General features: G+C 39.2%; 1 protein-coding gene across 5 annotated transcripts in view; it reads right to left on the bottom strand.

Annotated features, from left to right (window-relative positions):
• Nucleotides 1-219: 219 nt before the first annotated feature.
• The window catches only part of SMARCAD1 (SNF2 related chromatin remodeling ATPase with DExD box 1), a 44,823-nt gene continuing 29,119 nt past the window's right edge, over nt 220-15,923 (bottom strand). For all 5 annotated transcript variants that reach the window (XM_083571074.1, XM_083571073.1, XM_083571072.1 and 2 more), the window contains 15 exons: nt 12,051-12,253; nt 11,441-11,531; nt 10,096-10,195; nt 9,606-9,665; nt 9,359-9,434; nt 7,514-7,649; nt 7,068-7,205; nt 6,669-6,764; nt 6,369-6,486; nt 6,120-6,241; nt 4,566-4,754; nt 3,188-3,306; nt 2,239-2,421; nt 1,767-1,876; nt 220-764 (listed from right to left, as the gene is read on the bottom strand). In XM_083571074.1, coding sequence (XP_083427200.1) covers nt 703-764; nt 1,767-1,876; nt 2,239-2,421; nt 3,188-3,306; nt 4,566-4,754; nt 6,120-6,241; nt 6,369-6,486; nt 6,669-6,764; nt 7,068-7,205; nt 7,514-7,649; nt 9,359-9,434; nt 9,606-9,665; nt 10,096-10,195; nt 11,441-11,531; nt 12,051-12,253 — 1,803 coding nt within the window. In that variant the 3' untranslated portion in view covers nt 220-702. The remainder of the gene's footprint in view (nt 765-1,766; nt 1,877-2,238; nt 2,422-3,187; nt 3,307-4,565; nt 4,755-6,119; nt 6,242-6,368; nt 6,487-6,668; nt 6,765-7,067; nt 7,206-7,513; nt 7,650-9,358; nt 9,435-9,605; nt 9,666-10,095; nt 10,196-11,440; nt 11,532-12,050; nt 12,254-15,923) is intronic.

Below are 15,923 nucleotides of genomic sequence, written 5' to 3' on the forward strand. Positions count from 1 at the left end.
CAAAGTTTCTGGAGAACAGATCTGTTGTCCACTACTTTCTAAAACCAACTGCAATTGAAATTCTTTGCCCAATTCCTTGCCCAGAAAACCTCAGCACAACTCTCCCATAGTTAATAAAAAGTATATTTGAAGAACTTAAACTTATGATGACATTATGTTCCCAGATGAAATGAAACTCCTTCTGGGTTTCAAAAAACCGTTTACCAAAACACCATCAGCCAAGGTTCAATTTTTATTTTGTGAACAATTTGATACAAAACATTACAGTACTTCAAATAAAAACAAGCAGAGAGACAAACAATATGGGCATTTCAAATAAGGCACATGTAAAAAAAACCCCACACATCCAGTGAAATAGACAGGTTCTATATATATATTTGGAGGTAGAAATAATTACAAAAATATGGAACAATTTTAAGCATTAGCAGTTCAGTTCAAACTAGGATCCCATTTTAAAATTGCCTTGGTAAGATAGCTTATGTGGCATTTTATGCACTACATTTTTGTGGCAACTCTACTTTTTGCTCGGAGTAGCAGAGTAGGTAGGAAAAGAAACTATACCATGAGTAATACAAGGAAATTACAAAAAGTTATAAATGTCCATACAAATGTTTTTAATAACAAGAAATTCTTGAAGCACCACATTTTAATTTCCCCCCTCAAATTAAAAAGATATCTACAACACTTTTCTTTATATTATTATTAGAGACCTAATGATGCTTTTAATAGCGTTGCTATATCTGCTGGAATGGCCCCTTCTTCTCCTGCAGAATAAAAAGAATGCATCAGAGGTGTATTTGTGAAGAATCATTTCATGCAACCAAATAATCAGCGTTCTACACAGCTAAAAAACCTGCAACCAATAATCCATCCCCTTCTGCAACCTTGCTGACTTCTAAAGCTGGGGGGTCCAAGTGACCTCAAATCAATTTGGGTATTACATTATGGCTAAGGACTAATGATGTAAAGAGTAGCTTGGATATGTACTTGCAAAACCAGAGACACAAACCATGCAAGTCTCTAGGTTTTGTACTGTTGTGCTGAGCCTGATACTATGCTTGCATAAGCTGTGATCTAAGTATGGTAAGTGGCACAGTAAAATATCTGGCTTGTAAGCATCTAGCATCCAGCTAGATGTGAAAAAGTGGTATAATGCTTAAGAAAGCCATCAAAGCAGTGGGCTAGTATTCAAAATGCTACACTGAGCACACTACCAAGGCTCCTGCCTTTGAGAAAGCTTCAGATATCCATTAATCAACACAAGATTTCTATTCTGGAAATAAGGTGCAAGGAATGTGTTGCGTTGGAACTGAATTCACAAATTTGTCCAAACAGCAATACGCTACTTGTTTTCCCATTAAATTCCTTCCCCATTAAATTCTTGTCCTTTAGAATTCTTATTCCAAAACAATGTTTTAGAAGTATGTCTGAACAGGAGAAATATAAGAGATCTTTTCCAACATCCATTACATTTAAAGTACTGTGATGAATCTGCCATTGCACCAGCTGTTAAGAGCTGCCATGTGTTGACAAATTGGTGAAATTAAATATTGCTTTAACTGCACATTCTGAGTTTCTTGCATTACTTTTTAACATCTTAACCCAAAAAGTCACAACTTCAACTGCCCATAAATTATTCATTTCTCTTCCCCATAGGTCTCCCGGCACAATGAACCTAAATATTGTATTTCTTTGATCTCTCTCACAGTTTGAGGCCCAGAGCTGCTTCTACTTAGGATATTCAAAATGGTGCTGCAAGAGCTTACCTGCATCTGCTGCTGTCATGTCTTGTTCTAGCTTTAATTTCTGCTGACTAATTCTCAGCATGGATTCCTCTATAGTCCCTTTACTTATGAGCCGTATCACTTTCACTTCTCTTAAAATAAAATAAAAAGAACGTGTTCATACAATTCTGTAAATCCCGATTTTGTCATCAGTGTTTTATTTCCATTTAAATTTCCAGCAGTTCTACAGAAAACAACAGTGCTTGCACATTAATTATTTTTAATGAAGACTGTGTCTCATCACATACACCTCTGTGAAAAAATATTCCAATATAAAATTAATGGGAAATGAATTCAAGTTTTATCCAACGCTATACCAGTTATACCAACTTGCTTACACCTCTACACACACAAAAAAAATCTCTTCTAAAGATTTAGAATATTTGATGCAGTGTATCGTGGATAATTTATTTTGTTTACAACTAAAGTTTCTCCTCATACACTAAAAACTTACCTAGTTTGTCCTACTCTATGGCATCGGTCTTCTGCCTGCTTGTCATTATAAGGATTACAGTCAATGTCATGGAGGATGACCACATTGGCTGAGGTCAGATTAATCCCTAGACCACCGGCTTTTGTGGAGAGCAAAAAGATAAATATACCCATATCTGAATTGAACTCGTCTATCAGATGTATCCTACCAAAAAGAGAGAGAAAGCAAAGCAGTCACCAGACAAATTTAGAAATATCTTTCTGCCACTTCGCCGTAGCGGCAGGACCCGAACCCGCTGAGCAGACTTCCCCCGGAGCTCGGGGGAAAATCCGCCATTAATCGCTGGCGCTGACCGGAAGTCATCAGTATACAAGCCTATTGTTGTTTTGCCTTCAACTATTTGAGCTGACACACATAGGTATGCTCAAGTCCAGCATGTTCACAAGCAAACCATTTTAGATCATACCCTACGGATATTTCTTTCATGCAATACGTTTCAATGGAGTCAGTTCAGACATTCAGACTGCAATTCCATGTACACTAACCCGAGTGTGAACTCTGCTGGAACACAGTGGGACTTCATTCTGAATAAACATTGCTCTGTCAATTGCTAGTCGGGGTACAGAGAATTCAGCCATGTATAGGCTCCATGCTTCGGCGCTCATTAGTCATTTATATTATGATTTCCAGACAGCATGTCTACAGTTAGCTCAATCAACTGTGCACTGTGTAATTATTATCTTTGTTTTAGGCTTTATAGCAATTATTTCCAGTTCCTTTCATTCTATGCATTATACGAAGGGAAGAAATTTTCACCATCTTGCTTCAAGAGTTTTTCATTAACTTGAGCTGTTTTATAGATCTCCACTAATCCCCAGCATTTCCCAGAGTTAAGCTCGAATAGAGGCAAAAATGACTATTAGTGGGACCCGATAATGCTTCCTTGTGTTCTTATGGAAGTTTCACCTACCTGTCTGAAATTTGTGTCTTTCCATCCAGCCTAAGGTATCGGTGCTGCTTATGTTTCAGAAGAACCTCTAGGATATCTAGCATCATAGTAAATTGGCTGAACAGGACAACTCTGTCACCCTAAAGGAAGGAAGAGAAGTATTTAAGAAAAAACCCATGCATGCACCTGAAAGTTTGTTTTATACATATCCGCAGAGTTCTGGCACTTGAACAAAAGCCACCTTGTGTAAGATTCAAATTCTCTTCAACACTACGGAACAACCAGGAGATAAACAGCATGCTGGCCTTTTTACAGGTTGCAAACTTACAAGTGCTGAGTAATGATTTGAAGCCACAGGCAAGACTGTACTTGGAGCAACCAGTATATTCGCAATGAAACATGGGAATAGAGAGAAAATGCCCCAGGATTCAATTACTTTACCCTGGCTTACATAGCACAACAATGTGTTGTGATCTGAAGTACCAAGTTTCAGCAGTTCAATGTGTATTTTAGATCTCAAGACGGGAAAGTTCAGGTGTTTTCAAAACAAGCCTTTATGTTTCTTGTTTGACTGAGTACTCAACAGCCAACAAATTCAACAAATATTTGAACAATATCTGAGTCCATTTTTGTTACATAGGTATGTTTCCTATTCTTCAAGGACAATGGAGTGCCAATTTAGGGTGAAGAATGAAAACTTGAGTCCCTGCTGGCTTCCCCCACCTGGGGTCTTCCAGATTTTTTGGCCTACAACCCCCAACAGCCCCAGCCAGCATGGTCAATCGTCAGGGATGATGCAAGTTAAAAGTTCCATGACACCTGGTGGGCACCAGGTTGGAGAAGGCCACCCTATACAGATACTAGCAAGGGGTAAATTGGAGAGCAGGCAAGAACTTTAACCAGGGTTAATTACAAGCCAAGGTGTGGGTGGGGAGGTGGAGGGGAAGGAATCTTCTGACTTCTGAACTCTGACTAGGGTTTTTTCTGGCTCCCATCCATTCTCATATTGCCAGGAATTTGAGGTAAGACTTCTGACATCCAAGCCTAACACTCAAACAGCTTTCTACAGAATTTAGTGACATTAAAGCACAGCACAACTGATATCAGCACATTTACAGTGGTACCTCAGGTTACATATGCTTCAGGTTACATACGCTTCAGGTTACAGACTCCGCTAACCCAGAAATAGTACCTCGGGTTAAGAACTTTGCTTCAGGATGAGAACAGCGGTGCAGCAGCAGCAAGAGGCCCCATTAGCTAAAGTGGTGCTTCATGTTAAGAACAGTTTCAGGTTAAGAACAGACCTCTGGAACGAATTAAGTATTTAACCTGAGGTACCACTGTATGTGTAAGATGTGTGTATGTTCTAGGATGTCCAAAATATACTTTTAGAACAAACCTTTTCTTTGAATTCAGACAAAATGCGCTCTAGTGTTCTAAATTTTCCAGAATCCAAAATTAGATCCATTTCAAGCTTGAAGTCATTAATATTTGCATACTGTTTACAAAGCAAATGCAATTCATAATCTGTCATCACAGACATATCTTCAAATATAAGGTCAGGGTTTGCTTCACAGTGTGTAGGCTCCTAAAACAAATAATCATAAATCAAAATGAAGCAAGCTATTTAGGAACTACCAATATTTCATCAGGCTTTCTTTCTTAAGTTTACTAATGGATTTTTTAGTGTACGTGCTGTTAGAAAATTTTAGATACATTCAATAGTCATAACATGTTAGAACAAAAAGAATAAGCCTGACAATAGGCAACAATTACCTCCCTGTCCCACTCATCTCTCAGATAATATAGGGTTTTTTTTGGGGGGGGACATGTGTGCCATGCCTATACAGAAGGTAAAAATGTTTATGATTGTCTTTTCAGTAGAAAATTGGGACTAATCCTAGAGCTGGAGAAAAGATTGTGACATTTGTATACAGAGAGTTATAAAACTACCTGCAGTGTGGTTCATATGAGTACAATTAGCTCTTGAAGAATTATTTCTCAGACCTGGCAGATTAGGGATTGGATTGGAATGTCAACTTCTGTACAAATGTGATACAACCAAGAAATGGCAAGGCCAAATCCTGCCTTGTTAGCTATGTATACCACACATGTCTTGAAAACCATGCTTCCCAAGAGCAATTATAACAGCAGGATGTAAGTTTACAACAAAGGTCAGAAACAACTGTATTCTACGATGAAGTGGTGGCACAGGAGAAAAAGGGGGACAGTACACTGCCCCACTCCTCCCTTATCCACCTGCTCAAGTGAAGAATGGTCCTTATGAGATATTTGCTGGGGTGTGAGTGGGAAGAGAAAGGGGGAGAAAATGAACACATATTGTGTTATTGTTCTTTGGACTGTTTAATGTTATATTTACTTCCTTAGTTACATACACACACACACACACACACACACACACACACACACACACAGTTTAGAACTTCTTGTATCTGGGGAAGGAGGCTATTGTCCATCGAAGTTTATGCTCAATAAATTTGTCAGTTTTTAAGGTGCTACAAAATTATTTAGTCTTGTAACTTGGGGGAGGGGGAGAGAAAGGGTTGGCCTTACTGGTTTTTATTTGGTTGCATTTTGCTGAATGACATCAAAATATTACTTGTGCTTTTCTTGTTTTTGGTACATACTCGATTTCATTTACAGAGATAAATTATTTTTAAAGTTTCCCATCTGTTTCCTCTAGTGTGGGCAGATCACAGAAAACTGGACCCTTTGTCTTGTTTCATCCCTCAATCTGTGACATGTTTAGAATTCCAGCAATGCTTTCCTAAGGAAGCTTTCTCTATTGATAGTTTGAGACATTAAATGATATAATTTATTAAATGCAGGACACATAGTTGAACAATAACTATTTGGTGCAAATACCAATCTGTTAATAACCAAATTAAAATGCACCAAGAGCCTACTGGATTATTCAAATCCAACACTTTACCTTGAGCATAAGTTTTGACATCACTTTAAGTTTCTCTGCTGTATAATACTGACGGTGAAGAAGAGGATGATTGGCCATTTTTCTTAGCTGCATCATGACATTGCCCATTTCTGAATTCTTTTCTAGGGTTAGAAAACAAATGTATGTAAATATCCAGTGTAAATTTTCTATCAGTATACCCACAACAATAGAATAGCTCAGTATTCCTGCTCCATATACGATAAAAGGAAGATGTAAACACCAACGCACCATGACTGTCAATTGATTTCTTTAAGCAGCTGAACAGATCTTGGTATAGCTTTTCCTGTTTCTCAGACATTTCACACTGTTCAACAATATCTTTTTTGGGAGGCAGCTGTTTGAGGACCTGGTGGGAGAAAACAACATTTTGAATTATTTGGCTATCGAGCGTTTGAACTTAGACTTAGAACCAGCACATACTGAGCTGGAGGCTGTTCCTGTTCAAAGAAACCTGTGTTCAGGTGATTTAAGTTAGTCTAAAGCAACCAGTATAGGCTAAAAATAACAAAAACAAACCACCAAACATACCTCATCTTTCACTCTTCTCAGGATGAATGGTTTTATTATCTGCTTGGCATGTGCAATTCTCTCTTTTTCATATATACTGTGTTCCTCGGTTGCTTTCTGGAGAGGAAAAACATATGCTGAATTGCATACAGTGGATGCAATCAAGTTTGCTGAGAAATAGTTTTACCATTTAATAAAAAGGAATGTTCTGAATGGGAATGTTTTGTAGTGAATGGTTGTGATTTCTAAAGCATTTACTTTAGCTCCACTAGCACAAAACAGGGGTATTATGTGGTGGTATGCATGAAGACTACATAATGACTTTTTAGGTGGTCTGCAAGGATAAGTTATAAAGACAGTAATCATTATGAAAAATGTACATGATTCCGAGTCATAAAAATGTTTTTCAAGTATACTTACTGCTTTAGAGGAGAACATCCTCCGAATTTCACTAGTGCTACTACTGAACATCCGTGGCATGACAAAATTCAAGAGCGACATAAGTTCTAAAAGGTTGTTTTGCACTGGCGTCCCTGTTAACAGCAAACGGTTTTTTGCCTATTTTCATAAATAAATGAAAGCCATTAGCAGATATAAAATGAGATCATCTATTCAAAATGACATTTCAACAGGAGAATGATTTTACTGTTGAGCAATCAAATACTCTCAAACTATCTGCAGTTTATCATTACCCTTATAAACCCAGGATAGGTGTGCCTAGAATTACAGCTTAATTTTGTAAAGCAAAAAACAGGATGCAATTCATGCACATTCTAACACAATTTCACTGACACAACAAAACTTGAAAACCTAAGGTAACATTTACAATTAAGTACCAAGAGTGGTAAAGGGCATCAAAATCTTACATTAATTGTCATCAGGTGTTGATAGCGAACAGAACCCATGTTTTTTAACATATGACCTTCATCAAAGATTGCATAATTAATTTTCATCCGACGAAACAGACTGCGGTCTTCTGGACTGCTAATTGCACAGTTATACCTATCAAGAGAATGAACTATGAGCATACATCCCTATATTTTTTTTATTTATTTCTCTCTCTCTCTCTCTCTCTCTCTCTCTCTCTCTCTCACACACACACACACACACACACACACATCTCATTCAGGTGTTCTACTTCTGTGTAAAACCAACACGTGAGGAGAGGGGAAGCAAGACTAGTGTGTCAAATCTGCCCCCATTGCCCTCCACGAATTTTGGCGGGGGGGGGGGTTCTTCAACAGGGGACCTTTCCTACTTGTGTATGTGTCCCACAATATGGTAGGCTTCTAAATCATGGAAGAAGCCTTCATTAGTAGGGCAGGAGCCTTGCTTCAGAAATTATTGTTCCAACTCATGGAGGGTGGATGGTAACAGCTAGCATGATTGTTCTCATCCCTTCCCCAATGCAAGTTGATTTAACACAGAAGGGAAAAATTGAACTACAAATACAGTATATTCTGACATTCAGAAAGGCCAGGAGACACTGCTGTGATAACATAGGGTCGCGTTTTCTCACTGTAATGCCCTCCACCCAATACTCAATCTAGAGGCAACAGCAACTTAACCCTGTGTTAGATCCAAGGAAACGTGAGTGGAAGGAAAGCAACTGCTGGTACTATTCAGCAAACATGTGGGCAAGTGAGTTTGCACAGTGCTACAGCACTTCTTGTGCTTTCAAGAATATCCTCAGTTTTTGTTTCACTTCTCATGCAATGCTGTAGCACAAAATGTAGAACAGTATTTCCATGACATGAACAGAGCTCATTTCCTACACATAGGAAGATACCCCCAAGTGGTAAATTGTGTATTGAGTGCCAGGACTGTTTTATAGTAACACTCAATAGTCAGCACACGACTCTGAAATTAGGATCAAATGAGGGAAGTCTAAACCCAGCAATTAATTTTATATGAATTTTCAACTACTACAGACAACACCTCTGCATGCACTTACTATATACAATGTGGTTAAAAAGACTGATGTTGCCAAAATACTGTCTTCCTGATTTTCCCCAATGCCAAATCCTGTAATGACTTTTTACTCAGTCCTAGAAAATACCCAACATTATGAGCAATGACTTATTGTGTATGAAGAAATATGTTTTATATAGCACATATTCCTGGAGGGAAATACGATCTCTGCATGCTCTGTACATAGCCAAGTAACTCGCAGTATAAGCCCTTCTGGGACCCCTGTGAATGGGGAGGGGTTGGAGCACAGAGTGCCATGAGAACAGAGGTCTTTTCGCTGTAACAATTTCCCCCAATGTAACGTTTCTTTTTCTTTTTCCCAAAGGAGCGAACAATAAACATTTTGTTATACAGGCACCAACTCACTTGCACACAGTCAGCACCCACCCACCCCATTTTCAGTGCTGCAAAGGGGCAGAACAGGGTGGACTTACATGTGTCCCGCTGATGTGTGTGGCAGCCAGGAGCACAAACCCTGTGCAAGTGGAAAGCTGCCTGTACAGAAGAAGGGGAAGGGTTGCCTGTGGGGATACCACTGGAGTAAAAAAACGTGCTCTATGTGATCCTAGGCAATAAGAATCCAGCTTACTCCCATCTGTACAGCCCCAGCCTGGTTTCTGCATAGGTATGTTTGGGACTGACCTAGCAGATTTAAATTGAACAGCATGTGGGATAGTTTGAAAGAAGTGCCTGGTTACGAAACAGCAAGTGGCTAAATTTCATGCAGTCCTTGTACTTACGTTGTCACAATGACATTGAAATCTGCAACTTTATTATGGATATCCATTCTGAGATGCCTCCTGTCTTCTTGTGAGCCTAGACAGAAATAAGACTTCATTTCCCCCCAATTCTAGAGAATCGCTTTCTAAAGCCTCAAACTTCTCTGCAATTCACAATGTTGTTTAGGGAGTTTTGATACATGTAAAAAGTAGTACTGTCTGCATTTTAGCTACAAATGTTTTATTCTAAAACAATATAATTTCTTACCATAATAAAATAAAACTTGGAGTTCAGGACACCACAGGTTCACTTCTCTTATCCAGTTATCTGTTTTTTAAAAAATGAATTAAATAATTACAAAAGTATGCTAAGTGTGCATATAGATTAATGTTAATCCCAGTTTTGTTTTTACTAAACTACAAGTCGAGAATACTGTGTGGATTACAATCACTGTTGTGCAGCCAAAAGAGTGGACTTCATTGAAGAACACCTCAGTTCAAAAACCCACTAAGCTCTGAAACTCATCCAGTGTCGTTATCTCTCATCCCAACGTATCTAATTGAGAGTTTAGTGGGGGACGCACTATTGTGTGCTGCCCTGAGCTTCCTTGAAAAAAAAGTAGGATATGCACATAGATATAGTAAAGCAATATGTAGTATACATGTTTACTTGAAGTAAACTGATATTGATTTTTAATCCCACAAAGCCTGTTTATAATTGGAGCCTTAAAAAATAAGAAAATAAGTTCCTTACTTACCTATTGTTGATGCAGGCACTACAATCAAATGTGGACCTACATCACCCACTTCGTAAAGATATGCCAGAAATGCAATTGCTTGAATGGTTTTTCCTAAACCCTGTGTAAAAGTTGAGATAATTTAAAATAAAATACTATTGCCTTTACAGTACTGATAAAGTTAAACAATGAAATGTTAGCCCATAATATTTCTCGAGCTAGTTTTGGGTTTTAAAACTGGAAAATAGAGGTTTGTATTCAAAAATATTATGTTGTTAAACCCTACTCTTTAAGAACCGCGTAACCAGGTTTGGCTGTCAGAGGCATGTCAAAACCTCTGGTCTCCACATTATCCATCACATAGGAGCCAGCTAGTAAAGTTAAAAGTTAAGTGGTTTGAGTACATAAGCAGATACAATTAGCATACACCTCTTGACTTTAGAATAATAGAATTGTAGAGCTGGAAGAGCCCACGAGGGTCATCTAGTCCAACCCCCAGCAACCAACCTTGTCCCTTCACAGGCCTTCCTCTTAGGAATGGAATATCACTAGCCAATGAGGCAAAGGTTGCCCAGTATTCTCCTGGGATCTAACTTGAGGAGTTCTATGGAGACCCCTGTTCCTCCTGGTGAAGCACAAGGTACCATTTGAGCCGCTCCCCCAACGTCTATCTCTGCCACTCAAGGTTCTCTGGCTCAGACCTGGGACTATACTTCATAGAATCACAGAACTGTAGAGTTGCAAGGGACCCCAAGGGTCATCTAGTCCAACCTCCTGCAATGCAGGAATCTCAGCTAAAGCACCCATGACTTCAAGCTCAAGGGAAGTAGTTGATCATTGGAGGAAGGCTCCACCTGTCACAAGGACTCAAGGAGGGAGGGGAATGGACATAGTCTGTAACCCCTGGCAAGTCTCAGGAATGTTAAAATCACTCATTCCCTTCTTGCTAGTAGCAACTAACAGTATTACCACCCACTAAACATCCCCCTGCCCTAGAGACAATGAAAACTTAAAAATCATTTTGGGGCAGCAAAGAATTTCTTTCCTCATTTTCCTTCTAGAACAGCACGAGGATCTTTCTCTCCGATGCCCAACCATGTGCATGTATGATTGCTACTGTCAACACATCCTGATTCATTTGTAACGGCTCAGCTATTAAAACTATTGGAAAACTGTGTAGCAGGCCACAAGCTAGTTTCTCCTACTAAACACTTCGCTACTGAGTAGCAGAAGCAAACCTTACCATTTCCTATTCTATTAGATCAGTCTTCCTAGTTAGCTAAGGCCAGCCTCAGATAATTTGCAAACACTGGCCATGCAGTTATAAATTTAATGACTAGTTGAAGTGATAATAATGTCAACTTACCATTTCGTCAGCTAATATGCCATTTAGCGAATGCTTGTGCAAAAGTGCTAGCCAATTTAAACCAATCTTCTGATAAGGCTTAAGCTCCATGCTGATAATAAAGAAGAAAATGCACCATTAACACTCATGGAAACTCAAACCTAATGACCTGATGTTTACCAGAAATGTAGTACAGTACTTTTTAAAATAAGGTATTTGGAGCTTTTATGTTATTTGGGTGGCTTGCTTTTTTTTTTTGTCTGTCTTTCATTTGGGGTGTGAATGTGTGTTCTGCCCATTAGGGAGGGGGTTCTAAGCATCACTAGTTTTCTTCTTCTGTGAAATAGCCATTTAGTGGTGCTCATGACAGTTTTGATTACCAAAGATACTTGCCAAAAGGTTGGGGACCTCTGGACTAGCCATTCTAAAACATGCAATTTTCACAAGGAGAGAGAATGAGAGTAGTGGTTTTGCTTCATATGGATAGGGCACCATGGGTGCTGGCCATTTTTCAAAACCAGTCTCCTCATCTAGACTTCGAGGATTTGGAAACCAAACTTCTAGCAACTATTACTTACACCTTTCTTTTATGGTACTTATGTAACATTCACTTGAGAGCAATCCTACCAACCTTGAATTCAGAATGGAAGGCTGATCAATGTTCCATCCGCTTCCACTATCTCCAGTGATCCTCGTCACTTGCTTGGTCAGTTTATTTGAGATCTCTTCACATTTGTTCATTAGCTGTAACACGACGGCTCTCTCTCTTAGTAATATTTTGCAGTTCCATATAATATCTTCTGACAACCCATTGGTCTTGCACATTTTTGTGAACTATGAGAGATCATGGGGGGGGGGGGAGTGCAGAGAGCAAGGCATTACTTCAACATAAAGACAGCAAAATCAAACTGAGCCTGAAGAGACTCAAATGGAGTTTGGTGCCCCAAATTACTCAATTATTCTTCCAAAATACCATGATATTCATTAATTAAAATTGCAATGGTAGGCATACATCTAAAGCTTATGAAGATTTACTTATCAGTGAACACATTTTTATTACTTTGATATTTTGTCCCAGCAACCCTCCTACATTGAAAGAGTTCCTTCTCAGTAGGAAAAGGCAATGTGAAGATGGAAAACTCAGCTGCCAGCTTAAAAATGCTTGAGACTGAGACAAAGGAAAAACAGGCAACGTTGAGGTTAGAAGGGTGGTGTTTGGGTGATTGTCAGATTGCCTTTGCCTTCATTAAAAAACCAAAACCGGAATAGCATGTTATCTCCATTTTCTTGCCCACACAAAATATGAATGGGTGGTATTCAACTAAGTTTTACTCAGAGTAGAACCACTTAAATTAGGGGACCTCGTAACTTAATTTCAATGGGTACAATCCAAGTAAAACTTAGTTGAATCCCATTCATTGTGTATATAATCAGAAATTTGTTCATGCATTTTTAGGGTGAGCTATCTCACATCAAGAAGCACAAAAATATGGGGTTGCATTGATCCAGTTCCACTCACAGGCCACTTCTGTCAGAGGAAGGACTAGGAGTCCTTCTCTTTCTCTATTTCTGCAGCTCCTTAAAAAGCTGTTCCAGGACAGTGTAGCTATTGAGGGGCTGCAAGAGAAAAAGTTGCCTCCTACCCCTCTTTCTCTTGCAGGTGCATCCATTGTTTCGGAGTTATCTTCTGTTCATGGAATGGCTCCAACCCACTCAATTTTTCGACATCAATATCATTTTTAGTGATCACGTTTAGAACATTGTAAGAAAACTGAAAATCCATGTTTCAACAGCAGAGGGCAACACAGAGCTAAAGATAAGCTGGACTACATTGAAATTGCTGTACTATACTTTTTAAAAAAGTGTGTATGCTTTTATTTATTGTGTCTGGCTGAACTCCAAATGAGAGATGAAGGATCTTTATCCACACAAAAAAACCTTCAAAACAATCTCTCTCAATTACAAGAAACAGAATTAATGTGCTACTGAAAGTATAACGGGGTATAATTTTTGCACCTACTCATATATTTTTGAAATATAGCATTAGATACTTTAAACAAATCAGCTTCTGTTCTTTCTAGTGTATCTTGATTTCAGTGAGGCTTTTGACAAAATCCTGCTTTTGTGGAGAAGCTGGTAAAATGTAGGCTAGGTGAGGTAACTGTTAGGTGGATTTGTAGCTAGTTGACTGACTAAACCCAAAGAGTTCACTTATGGTTCCTCATGATCCTGGAAAAAAGTGACAAGTGGAATACTGCAGGGTTCTGTTGTTCTTCAATGTCCATATAAATGATTTGGCTGAAGGAACCGAGGGGATGCTCATTTAATTTGTAGCCGATACCAATCTGGGAGGGGTAGCTAAAGCCACAGAAGACAGAATAAGGATTCAAGATTACTTTAACAGATTGGAGGACTGGGCCCAAATTATCAGAATGAATTTCAATAGGGAAAAATGTATGGTTCTACACTTAGGCAGGAAGAACCAGCTGAACAAATAAAATATGGGGAACTGGGTTTGCCAGTAGTACATGTGAAAACACATGTCTGACCAAACTGCAGGAGATAGTGGAAGACAGGAGTGCCTGGCATGCTCTGGTCCATGGGGTCACGAAGAGTCGAACACGACTAAACGACTAAACAACAACATGTGAAAAGGAACGAAAGGTCTTAGTAGACCACAAACTTGATATGAGTCAACAGTGTGATGCAGAAGCAACAAAAAGTTAATGCTATTCAATGCTGCATCCAAGAAGTTTAGTCTTTGACTCAAGCCTTCCAAGTATTTGTAGATGGCCTCTCTGATCTGCTGAAGGCTGTGCCACCAGTTTGCAATGTGGGTTGTTGTGGCATAAGACAGACATGAGTAGTTACGGCCTTCATGTTCCTGCATCTCCCTTGCATCAGGGAGGCCCTTTCAGTGTCAAGATAATCAACATGGACAATACTTGTCACAGATCTGGCTACAGTTCTAAGACTGCCTCTAGCAGCAGAGAACCACCCTCCATACTTGTTTAAACAGGGAAGTAATTTAAGGATATGAGGAACAGAATGAAAAACAAGCTAATATTTTCCTAATCCCAAAGCTATAATAGCCTTTTGTCGGGCTCACTATTGCAAATGAGTACAATACAGCATCTTAATCTCATGCATAATGTGTAAAATGAAAAGGTATTTTTGTTTTATTTTGCTTTGCGAGGATTGCTTCACAACCATGGCTTGCTTATAAAGCCCATTCAAAGCATTCTGAAAAATCAACATGAGCTAAAAAGGAACTCCTCTGTTTCCTTTGTACTAAAAAAGCATGGCATAGTCTACACTTGTGGCAGAATGAGGTGGTAGAACACCCAAATCCTTGAATGACCAACTCTCTCTGCATTAGCCTACAGCAGGCTTCCTCAAACTCGGCCTTCCAGATGTTTTTGGCCTACAACTCCCATCACCCCCAGCTAGAAGGACCAGTGGCAAGGGATGATGGGAACTGTAGTCTCAAAAACATCTGGTGGGCCAAGTCTGAGGAAGCCTGGCCTACAGGTACTCTTCATGCAAGATGCAAGAAGTATGCAAGATGGTGGCACATGCAGACACTGTGACTGAGTGCTCCATGGAGAGGAGTCAGGGTTTGTTAGGACGAATTATTTATAGGCGACACAAAATGCTGTATTTAATTATGGGGTATCAGAGATTCTAGGGGGTTAACCAGGCTGGGATAGCAGGCTTGTTGGTTTTTGAATGTATGAAGTAGATTTTTTCAATTTCGTTGTTCTTTATGGGACAATGACAATAAAGATTATCGTATCGTATCATATCATATCATGGGAGGCCCTTCTCATTGCTCCACCATTAGGACAAATACATTTTCTATGTTGGCACCCTGACAGTGGAATATCCTCCTGCAGATGCATAATGACACTGACACTTCTGTTGTTTTGGCACATTGGTTTGCCCAGGCGCTTTTTTTGGGGGGGGGGGTGTTACAGCTGCAAGTAAGGCATCGAAATTGTGATTCGTTGGGTTGTATCCAAAGAAGTTGCCTCAGTTGTACTTCTTCTCTCTCCCTCACTCCCCCTCACATTTGTTCTGTGGTTTTCTTCAACCACCACAAGTAGATTTGCAAGGGGAGGTATGGGGACATGTGGGGAGAAACCCCTGTACTAGGAGGATGGCTTTATTATATAAAACCCAGTATTTTGGTGTCTTTGGAAGCTGTGTTGAATTTGCTTTACTTGTACAGTTGTTTTACTGTACTGTAACCCACCCTAGCATGCATGATGAAGGGTGGCTAAAAGTTTTCTTATAAAAATAAATAAAATGAGATAGATTGAGCCAGATGCGAGAAGAATATTAAAAGAGTGAGACCTATCAAGAACTCCCAGCAAGCAAGCAAGCAAGCAAGCAAACAGTGCAGAAGTCTTAAATTTCTGACTAATCTATTTGCCACTAATTTCCATTAGAAAGGAACACCTCGTTTGAAAAGTGCATTTCTGTACATTCACGGTACCTTGAT

Source organism: Podarcis filfolensis (assembly GCF_964270895.1).
Source record: "Podarcis filfolensis genome assembly, chromosome: 9".
Classification (NCBI taxonomy): domain Eukaryota; kingdom Metazoa; phylum Chordata; class Lepidosauria; order Squamata; family Lacertidae; genus Podarcis; species Podarcis filfolensis.